General features: G+C 39.1%; 3 protein-coding genes across 3 annotated transcripts; all 3 read left to right on the top strand.

The window, feature by feature from the left end:
• Positions 1-426: 426 nt before the first annotated feature.
• On the top strand, positions 427-2811 carry LOC114470749 (protocadherin alpha-3-like). Its single transcript, XM_028459085.1, has one exon. The coding sequence runs from the start codon at positions 427-429 to the stop codon at positions 2809-2811; it is 2385 nt and encodes a 794-aa protein (XP_028314886.1).
• Positions 2812-5083: 2272 nt separating this feature from the next.
• LOC114470748 (protein dachsous-like) lies at positions 5084-12380 on the top strand. Its single transcript, XM_028459084.1, has 2 exons — positions 5084-7539; positions 9964-12380. Exons 1-2 carry the CDS (start codon positions 5172-5174, stop codon positions 12378-12380), a joined length of 4785 nt encoding a protein of 1594 aa, XP_028314885.1. The 5' UTR covers positions 5084-5171.
• Positions 12381-15332: 2952 nt separating this feature from the next.
• On the top strand, positions 15333-17738 carry LOC114470747 (protocadherin alpha-8-like). The gene has a single exon (XM_028459083.1). It carries the CDS (start codon positions 15333-15335, stop codon positions 17736-17738), a length of 2406 nt encoding a protein of 801 aa, XP_028314884.1.
• The last annotated feature ends 1209 nt before the right edge of the window (positions 17739-18947 follow it).

Raw genomic sequence — 18947 nt, 5'->3', positions numbered from 1 at the left:
AGATTACAGTATTAATAAAAAAAAATTAAAAAAATCGTGATTATCATTTTGGCCATAATCGTGCAGCCCTACTCCTCACCAACCTTTTTATTTAATTAACACAATTTTGTTTGAATATTGCTTGCATGACTTGTTCAAAATTCTAATTTGGTCACTGTAAACCACTGGGTGTCAGTGTTAGAGTAGGAATGTACAGCTTTAGTCTCACTCAGCCTCTCATGATGTGCCTTTTATTCATCATTTTTAAAGCTAGTATCATTGTGTCGGGATCGAGCAGCGCTGCACGCACCACCAAGGCTTTGTGGAATATAATCGGAGGATATATTGACTTATTTATCTTTAATCCCGTTTTGGGGTTATGAAAACATAAACAAACTGTTTTTTTTTTTTTTTTCTGACTGAGACAAAGGACAAAGAGGCGCAATGATGCCTTGGTTGCGTCCTCTGCTGTTCTCTCTGCTGTTGTGCTGTGGACACCTGCAGGTTTTTGCTCAAATGAAATACTCTACACCCGAAGAAGGTAAAGTCGGAGCTATAATTGGAAATGTTGCTAAAGATTTAGGCCTGGAGGTCAACACACTGGGAAACAGACGTTTACGCATCGTGTCCGGAGCTCAGGGGACGCTGTTTGAGGTAAACCCGAACAATGGGGTGTTGTCTATTCACCAGAAAATCGACCGAGAACAAATATGTGACCGGAATGTCGCGTGTTTAATAGATCTTAAAATTGTGGTTGAAAACCCCCTTGAGGTTCACTACGTAACGGTGGAAATAACGGATGCAAACGATCACGCTCCCAGTTTTGCGGAGAAAGAGAAGATAATAGAAATCGCGGAGACGACATTACCGGGCGCACGGTTTCAACTGCCCGGTGCTCGTGATCCAGACGTGGGAATAAACTCAGTCCAACGATATAAAGTGAGTCAAAACGAACATTTTCACCTTGAAATTCGGGACAGAGGGGAGGATAAAATCCCTTTCTTGGTGTTACAGAGGCATTTGGATAGAGAGCAGAAATCAAACCACGGCCTGATTCTAACTGCCATAGATGGAGGAACGCCCCCGCGCTCAGCAAATCTCAGTATCAAAATAAGAGTTCTTGATATTAATGATAATAGACCCGTTTTTTCTCAGGAGGTTTACACAATTATTTTACAAGAAAACGCAGCAATAGAAACACTTGTAATAAAAGTCAATGCAACTGATTTAGACGCAGGAGCGAATGGGGATGTAGAATATGCTTTTAGTAGAGATATAAATCCAAATGTGCTACAGCTTTTTAGTCTAGACAAAATCAAAGGAGAAATTCGAGTACGTGGAAAAATTGATTATGAAACAGCTGATGTCTACAAGTTAGACGTTCAGGCTTCTGACATGGGTCAGCCACCCATGACAAGTGATTGTAGAGTCATTATAAAAATACTGGATGTGAACGACAATAAACCAGAAATTGATGTGACATCAATATCGAGCTCTCTCTCAGAAGATTCAAAACCTGGAACTGTGGTGGCTCTAATCAGTGTTACTGACAATGATTCTGGTTTAAATGGCAAAGTGGTTTGTCGTCTAAATGAGGGTTTACCATTCGAACTGAAGCCATCATATAAAGAAAAGATGTATTCCTTAGTGACAAAAGCAACATTAGACAGAGAAAGTGAGTCACAATATGATATTTCAATCACAGCTGATGATTGTGGAACGCCCCCTCTTTCCACAGTAAAAACGTTAAGCATTCAAGTATCAGATGTTAATGACAATCGCCCCGAGTTCCCCAAAAATCCGTTAGAATTGTACTTGACTGAAAACAATGCTCCTGGGGCGACTATATTCTCTGTGACTGCAAGTGATAAAGACTTAAATGAGAACGCAGCAGTTGCCTATCGCATATTCCGAGGGGAAAGAAGCAGTCATAAAGAAATGACATCATTCCTAAACATAAACTCTGATAATGGAGAAATCTCAGCTCTGAAGAGTTTTGACTTTGAGGCTGTGAAAACGTTCCAGTTCCAAGTTGTTGCCACAGATTGTGGAACTCCGTCAATGAGCAGCAACGTCACAGTCCACGTGTTCATTCTGGATCAGAACGACAACGCTCCAGTCATCCTGTATCCAGTCAGCTCCAACGGCTCTGCTGAAGGTGTTGAGGAGATTCCCCGCAATGTCCACGCAGGACACTTGGTGACCAAAGTCCGAGCCTATGACGCTGATATAGGATATAACGGCTGGCTGCTCTTCTCACTGCAGGAAGTGAGTGACCACAGTCTGTTTGGTTTGGACCGCTATACAGGACAGATCAGAACACTTCGCTCATTCACAGAGACAGACGAGGCTGAGCACAAACTGCTCATACTGGTCAAAGACAATGGCAACGTGTCACTGTCAGCAACAGCTACTGTGATGGTCAAAGTGGTGGAGCCCAAAGAGGCTTTTGCAGCCTCTGATGTTCAAAGTGCAGCTAAAGATGATGAAGACAGTGATGTGACTTTTTACCTGATGATCACTCTGGGAGCAGTTTCACTGCTTTTTGTCATCAGCATCATTGTGCTGATTGCAATGCAGTGCTCCAAATCCACAGACTATACTTCTAAATATCTGCAGGAGCCAAACTATGATGGGACACTGTGTCACAGCATCCAGTACAGATCAGGAGATAAACGCTACATGTTGGTTGGACCCAGGATGAGTATTGGATCTACTATAGTCCCTGGAAGTCATGCTAACACACTGGTTCTACCTGATAGGAGGAGAACATCTGAGGAGGTAAGACACGAACAAGCATTTTCTCTTCATGCTGTGCTTTGTTTTCTTTGAAACATGAAAGCTATAGTGGACGATTTTAAACTTTATATATTAATAACCATGTTTTTTTCTGCTGTCAGCTACAATGTGGTAATTTTCCAACATCATATCAGTCTGAAAAGAATGAACATGTTTTTAGGGGGGGGGGAAAAATTTCAGAGGTTTTTTCTCCCTTCTTGGGATTTCTGGTATTCAAGCTTCAGTTTATGTTTTTTTAGGGAAGATTATTTTCACAAACTAAAGGAGTTTATAGTTTTTCATGGTTTTTCTGTAGCAGGTCTCTTGACGGTTCCAGATTAGGTTGAAGCACTGTTTGTCCCTTGTACATATATAAATATGTAGATACATATATAATAAATGAGTATTATGGCTGTGCTCAGCTCTCTGTTGTAATCCTGTTCTAACTGGTACGTTTCCGCACGTGTCTGAACACTGGCCCTTTTTCCAACCACTCACTATAGAGCCAAAGGCTTGATTGGTTGAGTCGTTACACCTGAACTGATCAACTAAGCAGTTCTCTGAACTACTTTTCCTCTTATATCTTAGCCTGCTAACACACAACCCACATGTTCTCCTTGTTATTCATGTTATAGACAAGAGGCTTGGAAATACTGTGGTTTTTGATGCTAGAATGACTGTATGGTTTCCAAAGTTGGACACACAGTGGCTTAGTGGTTAGAACATCCACCTCACAGCAATAAAGTTCTGAGTTAAAGCCCTGGGGTGGACACTTGGGTCCTTTCTGTGTGGAGTTTGCATGTTCTCCCTGTGCTCCCGACAATCCAAAAACATGACTTAGGTTGATTGGAGTCACTAAATTGCCCATAGAAGTGAGTTTGAATGGTTGTTTGTCTGTCTGTGTGTTGACCTGCGATGGACTGGTGCCCAGTTCAGGGTGTACCCCCGCTTAGTGCCCAGTGTAAGCCGAAGATAAGCACCGGCAGACCCCTGCAACCCTGAAATAGGACAAAGTGGGTCAGAAAATAGATGGATGGATGGATGGATGGATGGTTTCCAATGGAGGGGTGGGGAGTGGGGGGAGGCATTAAAGATTTTGTTGCTATCCATGGTTCTGAAATACGGTCACTCAAATAAATACAGGTAAAAAAAAATATAGGTGATGGAATAAAATATATCACTCCATTGTATTAATGAATGATATTTAGTCAATCAAAAACTTGTGGAAATGTTTCCTTCATAATTTGAGTAATGTGTGACTGAAAGTTTAAATAAAGGTTTTAAAGCTGTGTTTATGAAAATTGTTTTGGTGTTTAAGCCGTAATAATGATTTTACTGCTGTCAAATGAGCTGTATATTCAAGAGTTAAGTATATTTACTGTATATTAAGTACATTTAAGGATTTAGGAAAGGTGGGTCATTTTGACCGAGAGGACCAGGGCTGTCTGTGGTTTTCAAACTTGTTTGGCTCAAAACCCCCATTTTTCTTATTACTGAATCTAAGTTTACCCGTTCGTCCAACTACAGTTTGCTCAGAACTCTATGAAAGACAACTATAGATAATTATGGAATAAATGAGTAATAACACACTTTTTAAAGAATCAAATTGTTTTTCTTAGTGGAAAGAAACTGTATTTAGTGACTCCTGAATAAATTAATAATACAGTTTAGTTTTGTTTTTTATTCATAATTTTTTTGTCATCTCCCATGTGGTGTTGGTCCAAGACTGGCCAATTGCATTTTCAGTTCATGTTCTAATCAAGATAATTTCCATCATCATTATTATGATTATCATTTAAACTAATACATTATAAACTCCCATATGTTTAATGCTTTAATTTATACATTTTACACTTTGTCTATCTAGTACTCCCTGTAGTGCCATCGCTTACCCCGAGGGGTACACATACCCCCATTTGAGAAACACTGGTCTAGGATCACGCGCGCGCGCACACACACACACACACACACACACACACACACACACACACACACACACACACACACACACACACACACACACACACACACACACACGGATAGAACACATTTATAAATATCAATTTAAAAGGAAACAGCCAATGATAAAAAGAAAAGAAGATCATACATCATGGAAAATAAATTATTTTGTAATAATTATGGAACAAATAAGCTTCTTTTTTTTTTTTCCCTTGCAGGAAAATGAAAACTAGTTACACATTGTCAGTGTTTTCCTCTTGGTGTCAGTGTTAAATCAGGAAACCCTCCACTATATCCGTCCCTTTCCTTCCAACCCTTTGTTTGTCCTCTGAGCAAAGCAGAGCTCTCAAACCACAGCAACAGCCGGTTCGGTTCATTCTGTGAAAATGCGGCTCTCCGCTGTTTAATGATCCTCTTTGTCTGCTTGCATCAGTGCTTGTTTTTATCGAATAACGATGAGGACGTATACAGCACCTGGAATGTGGAATTTATCCTGGTTTACCGTCTTTTTGGCGACTGTCCTTTTGGCACAACGCGAGGCTTTGGCTCAGATACGGTATGTTACACCGGAGGAGGTGCGGGAGGGAACTGTGGTTGGAAACGTCGCGAAGGATTTCGGACTGGACGTGGCTTCTTTAACGGATCGACGGTTCCGTGTCGTGTCCGGGGGATCGGACGCTATTTTTGAGGTGAACCAGAGTAACGGGGCTCTCTACGTGGACAATAAGATTGACAGGGAGGAGCTGTGTCCGGGCAGCGGTACCTGTCTGATAGAGCTGAAAATACTGGTGGAGAATCCTTTAGAAATTCACTATGTAGTTGTAGAAATAACGGATGTTAATGACCATTCTCCGAGTTTTCCAGAAAAGCATCAAACATTTGAAATAGCTGAACACACGCTTCCAGGGAAACGTTTTCAACTACACACAGCCAGGGATCCGGATGCAGGAATAAACTCCATCCGCACATACACTTTAACAGCAAATGAACATTTTGATCTAAATATCCGTCAGAGTGAGGAAGGTAAAATTCCCATTTTAGTGTTAAAAAAATCCTTAGATAGAGAACAAAGAAATAAACACATGCTGCTGGTTACAGCAGTAGATGGAGGTAAACCTCCCAGATCAGCTACACTGAACGTGTCTATTATTGTTCTTGATAGTAATGATAATCGACCCATATTTAGTCAAGAGGTTTATGAGATGTCAGTAAAGGAAAATATTCCTGTTGGTACTTCAGTCTTTAGAATGAATGCCACAGATCATGATGAGGGAATAAATGGAGAAGTTGAATACAATTTGGGAAAAACCCTCAGTCCACAAGTGTACAATATTTTTGAGCTCGACAAATTAACAGGAGAAATTGTTATTAAAGGTCTGGTGGACTATGAAGAAAATGATAGATATGAATTACAAATTGAGGCTTCTGATAAAGGGACACCTCCATTGTCAGGCGAGTGTCGGCTGGTTATAAAAATAATAGACGTAAACGATAATTCTCCAGAAATAGACGTAACATCTCTGTCCAACACTGTGTCAGAAAACTCAAAACCTGGTACAGTTGTTTCACTGCTGAGCGTAAAGGACAAAGACTCTGGTGTGAATGGAAAAATAATATCCAGCATCATTAATGATGTACCTTTTGAACTAAAACCCTCATATAAAGAAAACACATATTCAATAATCACCAAGGGCTTGTTAGATCGGGAGAAAGTGTCACATTATGAAATTATAATTAAAGCCACAGACTGTGGTGAGCCTCCGTTATCAGCGTTTAAAACTGTGAGCATCCACGTAGCAGATGTAAATGATAACAGTCCACATTTTGATATTAACCCTTTACGGTTTTACTTAGAAGAGAATAATATTGCTGGGAAGTCAATATTTTCTGTAAGTGCAACAGACAACGACATAAATGACAATGCAGTCATTGCTTATCATTTAGTAAGAGATGGGAGTCAAAAAGATATAACTTCCTTCCTAAACATAAACTCAGAGAATGGAGAAATCTCAGCTCTGAAGAGTTTTGACTTTGAGGCTGTGAAAACGTTCCAGTTCCAAGTTGTTGCCACAGATTCTGGAACTCCATCACTGAGCAGCAACGTCACAGTCCACGTGTTCATTCTGGATCAGAACGACAACGCTCCAGTCATCCTGTATCCAGTCAGCTCCAACGGCTCTGCTGAAGGTGTGCAGGAGATTCCCCGCAATGTCCACGCAGGACACTTGGTGACCAAAGTCCGAGCCTATGACGCTGATATAGGATATAACGGCTGGCTGCTCTTCTCACTGCAGGAAGTGAGTGACCACAGTCTGTTTGGTTTGGACCGCTATACAGGACAGATCAGAACACTTCGCTCATTCACAGAGACAGACGAGGCTGAGCACAAACTGCTCATACTGGTCAAAGACAATGGCAACGTGTCACTGTCAGCAACAGCTACTGTGATGGTCAAAGTGGTGGAGCCCAAAGAGGCTTTTGCAGCCTCTGATGTTCAAAGTGCAGCTAAAGATGATGAAGACAGTGATGTGACTTTTTACCTGATGATCACTCTGGGAGCAGTTTCACTGCTTTTTGTCATCAGCATCATCGTGCTGATTGCAATGCAGTGCTCCAAATCCACAGACTATACTTCTAAATATCTGCAGGAGCCAAACTATGATGGGACACTGTGTCACAGCATCCAGTACAGATCAGGAGATAAACGCTACATGTTGGTTGGACCCAGGATGAGTATTGGATCTACTATAGTCCCTGGAAGTCATGCTAACACCCTGGTTCTACCTGATAGGAGGAGAACATCTGAGGAGGTAAGACATGCAGGTCATGTTAACTTTTTGTTAATTATCAACTGTTAAATATACATCAAAGCTGGACTTTAGAGCATATTTTTGACATTTACTTTATTTCATTCCGTCAAGCAATGATAGTATAGCATTTTTTGACATGCATTGAACACTCCTCATTCCAGCAGTATATTTAGTTTTTTTAAGTTTTAAATATTTCTTGAACACTTTCTGGGAGCACATGGTTTAGTTGTACAGTATATAGTTGTAACACCAATAATTTTGTTTGATAAAAATTGATTCAGGGCTTAAAAAAATAGACACAATATTGATTTCATCATTTCTACATTTCAGTATCGAGAAATACATCTTTTCACTCAAGTTTACAAACTGCAGTAAAATTGTGTGAATCAGAGTCTCCGTTTGGGTCGTTTAGTCCTTGTCTATCAGATTTTCTATTTTGAATTTCTTTGCTTTTTTTTTTTTAATTTTCACGTTAAAACTTGAGAGTGGTGCTTTTGTAAGTAATTGTTGGACGTCAGTGGCCAAGACTGCCATTTAAATAGCTATGATATAGCAAAAAACATTTATTCATTTATCCATCACTTTTTATATCACCATTCTTTCTTGGAAACATTTTTTGTCTGATTGAAACTTATCTAATGTTTATGTAAACACAATTCTGCTATTGCTGTTTTTTTTGTTTTGTTTTTTCTTGAACTTGTTTTTATTAAGGTTTTTTTTCCAAATGTACAGTGGAAAGGTGTAACACATATGCATTATTAAGTTATCATCTTCGCGATGAATCAACACGTCCTTATTGTCCGGTAGTAGAAGTGGTGGTGGCAGCGTCCTTTTCTTGTCTTCTGTAATTTTTTAATTTTTCCTATTTGTTATATTAGGTTGTGACTGTTGTAGTCTCAATCTGTGTGTGAGTCTCTCCATTACATAAATTCCCTCCACACTTCCCGCCCACCATTCCACGGTCGTCGTTGTTGGTTTATACCACAGTCAGTTGTGTTTGTTCTTGCTGATATCAATATTCTAATTTGATACTGATCCTTTTTTTGTATTACATCACCTGCCAAATGTCTCAAGTACAGTACCTCGCAAGATTTGGATAACTCATATTCCTATTTTTTTTATTTAGGATCTGCCATTTTTGGTCCCAGTAAAGTTTTATTTTTGGGCAAATGCAATTATTTTTGCTGTCAGTTTTTATCTGCTTTTCAAAGTAGTATTTTAATTGTAAGTAACGCTAATGTGAATGCTCCCCTAGTGTAAATTTCTCCTTCAAAACTCTGCACATTTCCTTGTTCAGTTATCGTTCACACTGCTGTGATACCTTTATTTGCCCACTACTTAAACCCATTATCATGAGAGCCATAAACCTTGATCCACTTGAAAACAACTCAAAATCAGTTTTTCTTTCTTGGAATGAGGTATGTCCCCACCACTATGTTTCATACTTTAGTTAAGGTTTTGATTATTGGATCAAAATGATTATCTAACTTGACCATTCATTCTTTGTGAGCTATTAAATATCATATTTCCTTGTTATTTTGTCTCTTTCTAAACTTTTACATTTTACTGTGTATCCTGTCATGCACCAGTATATCAGGGGTCTGTTTTGTTGTTGGTTTTTTTAAAAAATAATTTATGATTAAAGGGAATTGTGTAACATAGTATGGAAACGTGTTTCCACCATTTAAAAAAAACACACAAAAAAAAAAAAATCACAATGGCAAGTCATAATTATGAGTTAGTAAAGTTATAATTTTGAAAAAGAAAGTCATAATTATGAGATTGAATTTTATAATATTAAAAACATTCATTTTATTGTAAATTTGCAAAGAAAATTCCAAGAATGTGACAAATATGTTGCAATAAAGACTTATTTATGTACTTCTATTTCCTACACTATGTACAGATGAATTCTAAAAACTGAATAAACAGCCACAATATGTGTTTTGAATAAATTATTATTCTAAGTATTAAGAATGGTAACAGTCAGTGTCGGGAGACTGCTGCAAATGCTCAGTTTTTTATCTCATGAGCATGATCTCTATCTCATAATTATGACTTAACTAACTCATAATTAGAACCTGCCGTGGTGATTTTTATTTTATTTTTGTTTTATTTTATTTTATTTTTTAGTGGTGATAAACGGGCTTCCATAATCATGTGCTATTCACGTGATATATATATATATATATATATATATATATGCTACTATATCATTTTTACACAATGACAGTATATCCTGGAAGCCCTCTGGGGGTCAGTGTTATACCATAAAGGCAGCAGCACGTCGATCCTAGCCTTTTGTTTCATTTGGAAGTGTGCATACGAGTCCAGTGCAAGAGGGTGGATTGGTTGTTCTTCACGGATGCGATCCATTCATAAGATTCTTTCGTATAACGCCTTGTTAAAGGAAAAAATAAGATTTTATTTTCGTTTTGTTTGTTTTTTGTGTCTATTACGATGGGGAATACTAAAGATCATTTGAGGATCAACTGGATTATTTTTCTTACCCTGGCGCTGCAGATAAAAGAAGCGATTTCTCAGATCAGATACTCTGTGGCAGAAGAGGTGAAAGACGGAACCGTTGTTGGAAATGTGGCAAAAGATTTGGGTCTTGATGTCTCCTCTTTGCACGATCGACGTTTCCGCGTTGTTTCTGGAGGTAAAGACGCGTTTTTCGAGGTAAATGCGGACAATGGGGCGCTTTGTGTCCTCAGAAAGATTGACAGAGAGCGGCTCTGTCAGGGGAGTGGCGCATGTCTGATGGATCTGAAAATTCTGGTTGAAAACCCGCTAGAAATGCACTATGTTGTTGTAGAAATCACGGATGTCAACGACCACTCTCCAGTGTTTCCTGAACAACAGCAGACATTAGAAATAGCAGAGCACACGCTGCCAGGAAGGCGATTTCAGCTGCACAGTGCACGCGATCCTGATGCAGGAATGAATTCTATTCGCAGCTACACTCTAACTACAAATGAACACTTTGACATTGACATCCGTCAGGGTGACGAGGACAAAATACCATTTTTAGTTTTAAAGAAGTCGTTAGACAGAGAACAAAAACACAGACATTCACTGATTGTTACAGCAGTGGATGGAGGTAAACCTGTAAAGTCAGGAATATTAAATGTGTCCGTTATTGTGCTCGACATTAATGATAATCGTCCAATATTTAGTCAAGAGATTTATCAAATCCACATCAAGGAAAATATTGCTGTCGGTACATCCATATTTAAAATTAACGCAACTGATCCTGATGAAGGGACAAACGGTGAAATTAGTTACAGCCTCGTTAAAACATTGAGAAAAAGCGTGTATGACATTTTTGAGTTGGATAAAATCACTGGAGAAATTAGAGTGAAAGGATTAGTAGATTATGAAGAAAATGACATTTACAAGCTCGATGTTGAAGCTTCCGATAGAGGAACCCCCCCACTAACAGGAGAGAGTCGTGTAATCATAAAAGTAATAGATGTAAATGACAATCCTCCAGAAATAGAAGTTACATCTTTGACAAATACTGTTCAGGAAGACTCTAAACCTGGCACTGTCATTTCCCTCCTCAGCGTGACAGACAAAGACTCAGGAGTAAACGGAAAAGTCCGAACGAGCTTAACTTCTGACGGACCTTTTGAATTAAAACCTTCATTTAAGGAGAATATTTATTCCGTTGTGACAAAAGGAGTTTTAGATCGAGAAGAAGTCACCGTCTATGAAGTGACAATTAAAGCCAATGATTGTGGTGAGACTCCCATGTCTACCTTTAAGACATTCACTATAATAATATCAGACGTAAATGACAACAAACCCCAGTTTTCCCAAAATCCATATCACTTTTATGTAGTCGAAAACAACATTGCTGGAAAACCTGTCTTCTCTATATTTGCCACGGATAAAGACACAAATGACAATGCTGTAGTTTCGTACCATATTCTAAGAGAAGGAAACCAAAAGAATATTATGACTTTCCTGAATGTAAATCCAGATAATGGTGAAATCTCAGCTCTGAAGAGTTTTGACTTTGAGGCTGTGAAAACGTTCCAGTTCCAAGTTGTTGCCACAGATTCTGGAACGCCATCACTGAGCAGCAACGTCACAGTCCACGTGTTCATTCTGGATCAGAACGACAACGCTCCAGTCATCCTGTATCCAGTCAGCTCCAACGGCTCTGCTGAAGGTGTTGAGGAGATTCCCCGCAATGTCCACGCAGGACACTTGGTGACCAAAGTCCGAGCCTATGACGCTGATATAGGATATAACGGCTGGCTGCTCTTCTCACTGCAGGAAGTGAGTGACCACAGTCTGTTTGGTTTGGACCGCTATACAGGACAGATCAGAACACTTCGCTCATTCACAGAGACAGACGAGGCTGAGCACAAACTGCTCATACTGGTCAAAGACAATGGCAACGTGTCACTGTCAGCAACAGCTACTGTGATGGTCAAAGTGGTGGAGCCCAAAGAGGCTTTTGCAGCCTCTGATGTTCAAAGTGCAGCTAAAGATGATGAAGACAGTGATGTGACTTTTTACCTGATGATCACTCTGGGAGCAGTTTCACTGCTTTTTGTCATCAGCATCATCGTGCTGATTGCAATGCAGTGCTCCAAATCCACAGACTATACTTCTAAATATCTGCAGGAGCCAAACTATGATGGGACACTGTGTCACAGCATCCAGTACAGATCAGGAGATAAACGCTACATGTTGGTTGGACCCAGGATGAGTATTGGATCTACTATAGTCCCTGGAAGTCATGCTAACACACTGGTTCTACCTGATAGGAGGAGAACATCTGAGGAGGTAAGACACGAACAAGCATTTTCTCTTCATGCTGTGCTTTGTTTTCTTTGAAACATGAAAGCTATAGTGGACGATTTTGAACTTTATATATTAATAACCATGTTTTTTTCTGCTGTCAGCTACAATGTGGTAATTTTCCAACATCATATCAGTCTGAAAAGAATGAACATGTTTTTAGGGGGGGAAAAAAAAATTCAGAGGTTTTTTTCTCCCTTCTTGGGATTTCTGGTATTCAAGCTTCAGTTTATGTTCTCAGAGAACATCTGAGGAGGTAAGACATGCAGGTCATGTTAACTTTTTGTTAATTATCAACTGTTAAATATACATCAAAGCTGGACTTTAAAGCATTTATTTGTCATTTACTTTGTTTATTCATTCTATCAAGCTATGAAAGTATCGCATTTTTGGCATGCGTTGAACACTCCTTATTCCAGCAGTAATTTCGTTATTTTAAGTTTTAAATATTACCTGAGGAGGTAAGTCATGAACAAGCATTTTCTCTTCATGCTGAGCTTTTTTTTTCTTTGAAACATGAAAGCTGTAGTGGATGATTTTAAACTTTTTGTATTAATATCCATGTTTTATTCTGCTGTCAGCTACAATGTGGTCATTATCCAACATCAAATCAGTCTGAACAGAATTCTGAAATTTTTACATGGAAAAAAGCACATTCAGGGTTTTTTTCAGACTCCTTGAGATTTCTGGTATTCAAGCTACAGTTTATGTTTATTAGGTCAAAATATATTTTTCACAAAATAAAGGAGTTTATAGTTTTTCATGTTCTAACTGGTACGTTTCCTCATGTGTCTGAACACTGGCCCTTTTTCCAACCACTCACTATAGAGCCAAAGGCTTGATTGGTTGAGTCGTCACACATGAACTAATCAACTAATCTCTGACCTTCTTTCCCTCTTATATCTTAGCCTGCTAACACACAACCCACATGTTCTCCTTGTTATCCATGTTATTGACAAGAGGCTTGGAATTATTGCGTTTTTTGATGCTAGAACGACTGTATGGTTTCCAAAGTTGGGCGCACGGTGGATAATGTGGTTAGAACATCCACCTCACAGCTAGTATGTCCTGGGTTCAAGCCCTAGGGTGGACACTTGGGTTCATTCTGTGTGGAGTTTGCATGTTCTCCCTGTGCTGCATGGATTTCCTTTGGGTACTCTGGCTTCCTCCCACAATCCAAAAACATGACTGTAAGGTTGATTGGAATCACTTGGAGTGAATGTGAATGTGAGTGGTTGTTTGTCTGTCTATGTGTTGCCCTGCGGTGGAGTGGCACCCTGTCCAGGGTGCACCCCTGCCTAGTGCCCAGTGTGAGCTGGGAATGTGCACCTGCAGAATCTCGCAACCCTGAAATAGGACAAAGCGGGTATGAAAATGTCTGGATGGATGGTTTGATGGATGGTTTCCAAATTTGAGTCAGGGGGAATGGAGCATTAAATCAGTGGTTGCTATCCGTGGTCCTGAAACGTGATCACAAAACTAAATACAGGTACAGTAAAAAAATACAGGCAAAAACAAATATGAGTGATATAAAAGATTGTAACACTCCGTGGTATTAATTAATGATATTTTGTCAATCAAAAACTCTTGCGAAAATGTTTCCTTCATAATTTTAGTAACATGCATAATTTGAATGAATTGTGTGACTGAAAGTTGAAAACCTTTTGAACTTTGTTATCTCAATAGTACTACTTGTATAAATAAAGGTTTTTATTATATTATAAAAGCTTTGTTTAGGAAAAGTTCCTGTTATGGTGTTTAAGCCGTAATAAAGGTTTAAACTGCTGTAAAATTAACTGTATATTCAAGAGTTTGGTATATTGATTAAGGGTGTGCCATTTAAAGAACATCACGATTTGATGTGATCACAGTTCAGGGTGCTACGATGCAATTAATCAACGATTATGATGATATTAATGATTAGCACAATTTTCAACACACACCCCCCTATTAAAACATTCATTTATCCTCACTTTGTGGCTTTTTTTTTTTTTTTTTTTTTTTTTAACTTTTAAACAGGTGTATGTGTCAGGATCCATTAATTAAAGTAACCAAACAGATTGATCACTATAATCTTTATTTATGTCAAATCCAACAGTATTCTAACTACACAATTATTAAAACAAATTAGAATTACTAAAATATTTGCTTATTCAGCAAATTCAATCTGAACCCACACAAAAGCTAGTTTATTCAGTAAAAATAAAGACTTGTTCAAGAGCTGCATGATTCCCACGAGAAACTAATAATTTCACTTTGCACAATCAAAGTAGCTTAAAAAAAAACCTACAACATCAGCTCTCTTGTCGAATTTGGTGGTTTTTAAATGAAAGGTGGATTGATGCACAACTTTAATTTTTGTTCTGCAAGCAGCGGTCATGTTCCAGTCGTTTAGTTATTATAAAAACTATTGATTTTTAACATTTATGTATCGTTATCAAATCGTCACGTGTCGAATCGCGATTAATCTAATAATCAATGTATTGGCACACTTCTAATAATTATGTTTAGGGAACGTGGGTCATTTTGACTGAGAGGGCTGTCTACAGAAGGAACACACACACAGAGAGAGATATAATGTGAATTAATAACTATAAAATATTTTCTTGATTGAACACATTTATTAATATAATTTTAAAAAGAGACAACCTACGAAGCTTGATGAAAAGCAAGGAAGATCATAAATCATTGAAAATACATTATTTTGTAATAATTATGGAACAAATACGCTTCTATATTTTTTTCCTAGCAGAAAAATGAAACTAGTTACACATTGTCAGTGTTTTCCTCTTGGTGTCAGTGTTAAATCAGGAAACCCTCCACTATATCCGTCCCTTTCCTTCCAACCCTTTGTTTGTCCTCTGAGCAAAGCAGAGCTCTCAAACCACAGCAGCAGCAGGTTCTTTTCATTCTGTGAAAATGCGGCTCTCCGCTGTTTAATGATCCTCTTTGTCTGCTTGCATCAGTGCTTGTTTTTATCGAATAACGATGAGGACGTATACAGCACCTGGAATGTGGAATTTATCCTGGTTTACCGTCTTTTTGGCGACTGTCCTTTTGGCACAACGCGAAGCTTTGGCTCAGATACGGTATGTTACACCGGAGGAGGTGCGGGAGGGAACTGTGGTTGGAAACGTCGCGAAGGATTTCGGACTGGACGTGGCTTCTTTAACGGATCGACGGTTCCGTGTCGTGTCCGGGGGATCGGACGCTATTTTTGAGGTGAACCAGAGTAACGGGGCTCTCTACGTGGACAATAAGATTGACAGGGAGGAGCTGTGTCCGGGCAGCGGTACCTGTCTGATAGAGTTGAAAATACTGGTGGAGAATCCTTTAGAAATTCACTATGTAGTTGTAGAAATAACGGATGTTAATGACCATTCTCCGAGTTTTCCAGAAAAGCATCAAACATTTGAAATAGCTGAACAAACGCTTCCAGGGAAACGTTTTCAACTACACACAGCCAGGGATCCGGATGCAGGAATAAACTCCATCCGCACATACACTTTAACAGCAAATGAACATTTTGATCTAAATATCCGTCAAATTGATGCAAAAAAAATTCCGTTTTTAGTGTTAAAAAAATCCTTAGATAGAGAACAAAGAAATAAACACATGCTGCTGGTTACAGCAGTAGATGGAGGTAAACCTCCCAGATCAGCTACACTGAACGTGTCTATTATTGTTCTTGATATTAATGATAATCGACCCATATTTAGTCAAGAGGTTTATGAGATGTCAGTAAAGGAAAATATTCCTGTTGGTACTTCAGTGTTTAGAATGAATGCCACAGATCATGATGAGGGAATAAATGGAGAAGTTGAATACAGTTTGGGAAAAACCCTCAGTCCACAAGAATATAATATTTTTGAGCTCGACAAATTAACAGGAGTAATTGTGATTAAAGGTCTGGTGGACTATGAAGAAAATGATGTGTATGGATTAGACGTTGAGGCTTCTGATAAAGGGACACCTCCATTGTCAGGCGAGTGTCGGCTAGTTATAAAAATAATAGACGTAAACGATAATTCTCCAGAAATAGACGTAACATCTCTGTCAAACACTGTGTCAGAAAACTCAAAACCTGGTACAGTTGTTTCACTGCTGAGCGTAAAGGACAAAGACTCTGGTGTGAATGGAAAAATAATATCCAGCATCATTAATGATGTACCTTTTGAACTAAAACCCTCATATCAAGAAAACACATATTCAATAATCACCAAGGGCTTGTTAGATCGGGAGAAAGTATCACATTATGAAATTATAATTAAAGCCACAGACTGTGGTGAGCCTCCATTATCAGCATTTAAAACTGTGAGCATCCACGTAGCAGATGTAAATGATAACAGTCCACATTTTGATATTAACCCTTTACGGTTTTACTTAGATGAGAATAATATTGCTGGGAAGTCAATATTTTCTGTAAGTGCAACAGACAACGACATAAATGACAATGCAGTCATTGCTTATCATTTAGTAAGAGATGGGAGTCAAAAAGATATAACTTCCTTCCTAAACATAAACTCAGAGAATGGAGAAATCTCAGCTCTGAAGAGTTTTGACTTTGAGGCTGTGAAAACGTTCCAGTTCCAAGTTGTTGCCACAGATTCTGGAACTCCGTCACTGAGCAGCAACGTCACAGTCCACGTGTTCATTCTGGATCAGAACGACAACGCTCCAGTCATCCTGTATCCAGTCAGCTCCAACGGCTCTGCTGAAGGTGTGCAGGAGATTCCCCGCAATGTCCACGCAGGACACTTGGTGACCAAAGTCCGAGCCTATGACGCTGATATAGGATATAACGGCTGGCTGCTCTTCTCACTGCAGGATGTGAGTGACCACAGTCTGTTTAGTTTGGACCGCTATACAGGACAGATCAGAACACTTCGCTCATTCACAGAGACAGACGAGGCTGAGCACAAACTGCTCATACTGGTCAAAGACAATGGCAACGTGTCACTGTCAGCAACAGCTACTGTGATGGTCAAAGTGGTGGAGCCCAAAGAGGCTTTTGCAGCCTCTGATGTTCAAAGTGCAGCTAAAGATGATGAAGACAGTGATGTGACTTTTTACCTGATGATCACTCTGGGAGCAGTTTCACTGCTTTTTGTCATCAGCATCATCGTGCTGATTGCAATGCAGTGCTCCAAATCCACAGACTATACTTCTAAATATCTGCAGGAGCCAAACTATGATGGGACACTGTGTCACAGCATCCAGTACAGATCAGGAGATAAACGCTACATGTTGGTTGGACCCAGGATGAGTATTGGATCTACTATAGTCCCTGGAAGTCATGCTAACACCCTGGTTCTACCTGATAGGAGGAGAACATCTGAGGAGGTAAGACACGAACAAGCATTTTCTCTTCATGCTGTACTTTGTTTTCTTTGAAACATGAAAGCTATAGTGGACGATTTTAAACTTTATATTTTAATAACCATGTTTTTTTCTGTTGTCAGCTACAATGTGGTATAATTATCCAGCATCAAATCAGTCTAAACAGATTTTTACAGTGAAAAAAATAAAATGTAGGGTTTTTTTTCTCCCTCCTTGGGATTTCTGGTTTTCACTCTTCAGTTTATGTTTATTCTGTCAGAATATGTTCTCCGCAAACTAATGAAGTCTCTAGTTTTTCATGGTTTTTGTGTTAATATTTTATTGGTTTGTGTTTTGTTTTGTAGCAGGTCTCTTAACAGTTCCAGATTCGGTTCAAACACATGTTTCTTGTACAGATATATAAATAAATGAGTATTAGGGCTGTGTTCAGCTTTCTGCTGTAATCGTGTTCTGACTGGTACGTTTCCGCACTGGCCCTTTTTGCAGCCACTCACTAGAACCAAAGGCTTGATTGATTGGTCACGCCTGAACTAATCAACAGAGAAGCTTTTCTGACCTTTACTTTCCCTCTTATATCTCTAGCCTGCTAACACACAACCCACAGGCTCTCCTTGTTATTCAAGTTATAGACAAGAGGCTTGGAATTTCTGCTGTTTTTGATGCTAGAATGACTATGGTTTCCAAAGTTGGGCGCACAGATGCTTGGTGGTTAGAACGTCCACCTCAGGGTTCAAGCCCTGGGGTGGACACTTGGATCCTTTCTGTGTGGAGTTTGCATGTTCTCACTGTGTTGCATGGGTTTCCTCTGGGTACTCATGGCTTCCTCCCACAATCCAAAAATATGACTGTTAGGTTGATTGGAGTTTCTAAATTGCCTGTAGGAGTGAATGTAAATGTGAGTGGTTGTTTGTCTATGTGTTGCCCTTAGCACAAAGCAATGCCAAATGAATATGTGCAGTATAGGAACATTATTTGTGTATGGCACTGAACCTGGTCTCTGCACAAAAAGAAAAGAAAAAAAGGGTGCATAGAGGGTGGCTTTGATGTAGCTTTTCATACCAAGTTAGTGCTAAACACTTTTGCAAACATCGAATCAGATTTACGATGGTGCATTTTAAGTGTAAAAGTCTTTCCATATTTGTTAATTTGTTTTTACCTTTTGTTAAAGCGTTGCAGTAATTTTTGAATCTGCGGCTTTTGTGAAAGTCTTGTGATTTTTTGTTAATTTGTTGCGTGAAATCATACAGAAAAGGAGGGTCCGAG

The sequence above is a fragment of the Gouania willdenowi genome, chromosome 10, assembly GCF_900634775.1.
Source record: "Gouania willdenowi chromosome 10, fGouWil2.1, whole genome shotgun sequence".
Lineage (NCBI taxonomy): Eukaryota > Metazoa > Chordata > Actinopteri > Blenniiformes > Gobiesocidae > Gouania > Gouania willdenowi.
The sequence above is the reverse complement of the archived record's forward strand: the minus strand, read 5'-3'. Positions and strand labels throughout refer to the sequence as shown.

What these genes read in the sequence shown, in the direction of transcription:
- LOC114470749 (XM_028459085.1), top strand. Translation starts at nt 427, where the DNA reads ATGCCTTGGTTGCGTCCTCTGCTGTTCTCTCTGCTGTTGTGCTGTGGA.
- LOC114470748 (XM_028459084.1), top strand. Translation starts at nt 5,172, where the DNA reads ATGAGGACGTATACAGCACCTGGAATGTGGAATTTATCCTGGTTTACC. An exon ending in TGAGGAGGTAAGACATGCAG is followed by an intron (nt 7,540 to 9,963) that starts GTCATGTTAACT and finishes TATTTTCGTTTT; the next exon opens with GTTTGTTTTTTGTGTCTATT.
- LOC114470747 (XM_028459083.1), top strand. Translation starts at nt 15,333, where the DNA reads ATGAGGACGTATACAGCACCTGGAATGTGGAATTTATCCTGGTTTACC.